Here is a 2,570-nt window from a genome sequence, read left to right on the forward strand (position 1 = left end):
GTCACAGCAGGTTCTTTTAAACTGAACTGTTGGGTTGTGCACTTGAGTCATTAAAAACAGCTGCAACAATCAAAATCCACAACCGATAAAGCAACCCTTACACAGGATGTTGCCTTTCATATAAATCCAGATATTTACATCATTATTTCAAAGCAGTTTGAAGTGCAGTTCTACAGGTGATTGTGTTGTGTTTGTAGGTCTCTATGCAGGTAATCTTTTAATTTGAATCATCTGTCCCTTAAACGTACTCTGAGCGCTTCCTGAAGGAAACATCTGTACTCATGACCTGGTATCTCCGCTGCAGCACAGGCTGAGGCTCCACCTGTGAACATAAGCAGGAGGTGACCAGAAGGAGCCCGGCCACTATGAGAAGAAATCCTCCGGCCCAGCCGCAGAACAGGGCATCGCCAAACTCCCATCGCGGCACCACGTCAGGTACTTTATCATCAAAGAAATGCATCACTGCTAAATGGGCCATGTAGGAAACGGGGATCAGACACAGCACTCCAGAAATCATCCCCAGCACCCCCCCTATGATGGTTAAAGTCCTCTTGGTTCGGTAGCCTCCGTGCTCTCTACAGCTGTTGACCAGGTAAAGTCCAGGTATGGCCACCAGCATTCCCAGCATGCCCACAGCGAGGGAGGCACACATGAGAATACGGGCCAGCTTGAGGTCACTGGAAAGGCCCAGCAGGCTGTCATAAGCTCTGCACTCCATGCCTCCGACATCCTGGACGACGCATGTCTCCCACAGGCCCAGCTCGTAGCTCTCTACCGGCAGCAGCGCAGTGGACATGGTCAGCCACTGTGGTAAGATAGTGGTGGCGAGAGCGCACAGCCATGCTCCAACATACACCAGCATCCCCAGCAGCTCCAAAGCGCAGGCGCACGTGTCCATCTTTCTCCTCTCTCTCTCTCTCTATCTCGCTCTGGCCTCCGCGCTTGACAGAGCCACAAGAGTTCTTCTGAGGCTGCACTTCAGATGGAGAGGCCTGCGGACGTCCAGTTGGGACAGGAGCTGCTCACAACACCTGATAATTAGAGTTGACCGCTGAGGCTCTGGACTCAGAGCTCTTTCACAAACAGTTCCCACTCAGAGGAGCACACATCTTCTGTTGCAGGGAGGAGAGGGGGCCCGTTCGGCCCTCCCCTTTGCGGTCCTCCTGCTCCGGCTGCTGTGCCAATGGGCAGCAGAGGCAGTGGTCTCAATAGCAGGCCACAAGGGATGACATTAAATGTAGACAGGATATTATATTGTGCATTTTCATGTAAGAAATTAACTCCCTGATGTCCATTTTTATGCATCCTGTGTGTCCTCAGTGGGACAGAAATGTCACTGTATAAATAAGCAAACAAATGGCCATTGGCCTTAAAACAGCACAGACAAGTTCTTATTTACAAATGCCATGCAAAGATAAGGTGCTCTTAAACTGGGCTGCCTCTAGAGATACTGTAAAATGACCAGTTTTAAATCTGTGTGAGCAAGATTAGATCTCCTTTTTACAGCACTCAATACTGTCCTCAAAGTGCTCGTCTTGTAAACAGTTTATAGTTATAAACAAACTTTTATTAATGTATCATGAAGGCAATCTGCCTGAGGAAATAAAACCATTTATTATCCATGTAACAAAATTATGCAAGGAAAATAAAATCTGCTCCATGGATGATTAATGATGATACATACAGTATATCTAGTTAATAATAACACATCACATTTTTTAGAATTCATAAGTCAGTCACAGTCAGGCTGTTCGCTGCATGTGACTGAAACAGAAACAACAGTGCAGCTTATTGTGTGCTCTCATATGAACACTACCAGCCTGTGGGAAATGGTCGTAGGTGGCAATAGATCAATGTGAGAAAATTCTTCCCAGTCGTAAACACACACAGCAAAACCACAAACAAACATGCAAACAAAAAAGCACAGACAAAATCCCTAACTCCTCTTCCACTGGAGAATAAAATGTTCAGCTGACTGCGCTGACGTCTTTACAGACAGTCCACGTCAGTGACACAGTCAGGGAGGATGCACTCGATGACCTGTTTGGCAACAGAAATCCCCCTTACTGTAAAATTGCTCTTGAATTTCAGTCACAACCCCAGAAACCTGAGGAAAACTATAAGGAAATACGTTTTATCAGTGTTGTTGCAGTTCCTATTGGTCACAGGCAGAGGTCAGCAAAGCTCCTGGATTAGCTAAAAAACATATGTAAAAACTGAATCCAGACTCAGACACACAGAAACACATAAAGTACATGTATGACAGTTTTTATTGTTCATCTATAATAATATTCTTATTCTTATTTATTTTTCCTATCATTATTTAGGGGCCATTAGACCTCTGAACCCCCCCGCGCCCCCTTTCATCATTGTATGTATGTGTGTGTGCATATACCTATTCTATACTATTAATTGTATATATCATTCGTTATTCATCTTATTGTATTTAATCATATTCTATTTTTATTTTATTCTATTTTCCTTATTTTTGTACTACAGTCCCCTGTGAGACAAAAACTCACCTTTTTAAAATTGCTTTTAATGTTTATAAAACATTATAACAAGACCTT

The 2,570-nt window shown here is 44.0% G+C and overlaps 1 protein-coding gene across 1 annotated transcript; it reads right to left on the reverse strand.

Annotated features, from left to right (window-relative positions):
- Window positions 1–6: 6 nt before the first annotated feature.
- On the reverse strand, window positions 7–1,196 carry LOC118322154 (putative claudin-24). Its single transcript, XM_035653743.1, has one exon. The coding sequence runs from the start codon at window positions 896–898 to the stop codon at window positions 239–241; it is 660 nt and encodes a 219-aa protein (XP_035509636.1). The 5' UTR covers window positions 899–1,196; the 3' UTR covers window positions 7–238.
- Between the last annotated feature and the right edge of the window lie 1,374 nt (window positions 1,197–2,570).

Source organism: Morone saxatilis, unplaced genomic scaffold, assembly GCF_004916995.1.
Source record: "Morone saxatilis isolate NCDOM2014 unplaced genomic scaffold, NCSU_SB_2.0 Contig12, whole genome shotgun sequence".
NCBI lineage: Eukaryota > Metazoa > Chordata > Actinopteri > Moronidae > Morone > Morone saxatilis.